Genomic DNA, 1,912 nt, shown 5'->3' on the forward strand with positions numbered 1-1,912 from the left:
AGCCCTCACCCCGGCCATGGGGGGCTACGATCAAGCGGCGGCGGCGGCGGCGGCGGCGGCTACCGGGGGGGGCTATCAGTTCACCGCCGGGGCACTGGCCGCCGCGGCCGCCGCGAGCTGTCCGGAGAAGTGCGCGGCCGCCGCAGCCGCCGCTCTTTACAACAACGTGTCGTCCAGTCTGTGCAAACAGTGCAGTGACAAGCCTTAAAATAACAGCACAACAACACCCCCCCCCCCCCCCACCCCACCCCCACCACCACCTCCATCCCCCCCCACCACCACCACCACCACCTCCATCCCCCCACCACCACCACCATCACCACCACCTCCATCCCCCCCCCACCACCACCATCACCATCCACCACCACCTCCATCCCCCCCCCACCACCACCATCACCATCACCACCACCTCCATCCCCCCCCACCCCACCCACCACCATCACCACCACCACCACCTCCATCCCCCCCCCCACCACCACCACCTCCATCCCCCCACCACCATCACCACCACCTCCTCCATCACCACCACCCTCTTCACTCTCTCTCTCTCTCACACACACACACACAGACCATCCCACACACAACAAAAGAAAAGAAGAAGAGAGAGAGAGAGAGAAAGAGAAATGCAAAGGGAGAGAGAAAAAAACAACACATCAACAACACGCGGAAAAAAAAGAGAGAGGAAAAACTCACTTTTATAGCAAAGACTTTTTTCTTGTGGTTTGAAGGTTGTTGCGTCTGAAAGCTGAAAGTGACTGTTTCTCTGTACATAGAGGTTATTGGGGGCGGAGGGGGTGGGGGTGGGGGGTTGGGGGGGGGAGTTGGTGCGAGGAATTCAGAGGGAATCTAAAAAAAATGTTGTTTTCGACTAAGGAAGAGGGATTTTTTAATTATTAGTATTATTTGGGGGAAGAGGTGGTCTCTGATCAAATCGGCATCAACAATATTTGTTCATTACACAAGTTCCATTTCCAGTGTCAGTCGCTCCGGTACTTATGGATGTTTTTTAAAAACAAATATTCGCTTCATCCACGGATTTTATTTTTTAACAAAAAAAAGCTATCAACTTGAAGTCCAGACTGCAGTCGTTAAAAAGAAAACAGTGTCTGATTCGAAAACCGCTCTCTCCAAAACTGTTCTCGGAGCAGATAAATAGAGTTGCAAACGGTCACGAAACTTGTCTTTTTCTGTTTACTTCCAAGAGGTTTGTCGCAATCCGAGAGAGAGAGGGAGAGGGAGAGAGGGAGAGGGAGAGAGAGGGAGAGAGGTGGTGGAGATCAATTATGTTTTTGTGTGACAAAGGCATTATAGATGTCAGTTTATTTCTTAGTTGTGTGGATGATCTGAGTTGGGTTTTTATAGAGAAAAAATGGGTTTTATTATGATACTATAACATTACGCAGTTTGGTTTGTGTTTCAGGTAATCTGTACAGATTAAGATGTGTTAAAATATTTTTGTTACGTTTCTTATGACGAATATGCTATTTGCCCAAAGTGAGCTTTTCGTTTGCATGACGGCACAGTGCCTGTCCATCTGCAATATATATATAAATATATCATAAAGTATGTATAAAGCGGACTTGCAATGTTTTACTGCTGTTTGTATGTTTGATTTGCAGTTTGTGCGAACTCTGGCTGACAAGTCGGTGTCAACGTAACCCTTAAAGGGCGTGATGGCAAGTTATGATGTATGAGAGTGATGGTGTCTAAGTCTGACCATGAGTATAATGCATAGACCATTATTTGTACGTGTTATCCGTGTTGGAAGGAAAATTTATTAAACATATTTTGAACAAACGACATGGATTCAATTTCTGCCTTGCAAGCGATTTTTTTTTAAAAAAAGAAGTAGAATAAGTAACAAAAGGTTATGTGAAAGTTTAAATGCCTGTTATGTTGTTTAGATTGGCCT

General features: G+C 46.9%; 1 protein-coding gene across 1 annotated transcript in view; it reads left to right on the top strand.

Moving 5' to 3' along the window:
• bhlhe22 (basic helix-loop-helix family, member e22) overlaps nt 1-208 on the top strand; it is a 1,005-nt gene extending 797 nt beyond the window's left edge. The window contains exon 1 of the mRNA XM_007896735.2: nt 1-208. This exon is cut by the window's left edge and continues 797 nt beyond it. Within this exon, the coding sequence (XP_007894926.2) occupies nt 1-208 (208 nt within the window).
• Nucleotides 209-1,912: the final 1,704 nt, after the last annotated feature.

This window comes from Callorhinchus milii, unplaced genomic scaffold, assembly GCF_018977255.1.
Source record: "Callorhinchus milii isolate IMCB2004 unplaced genomic scaffold, IMCB_Cmil_1.0 Scaffold2, whole genome shotgun sequence".
NCBI lineage: Eukaryota > Metazoa > Chordata > Chondrichthyes > Chimaeriformes > Callorhinchidae > Callorhinchus > Callorhinchus milii.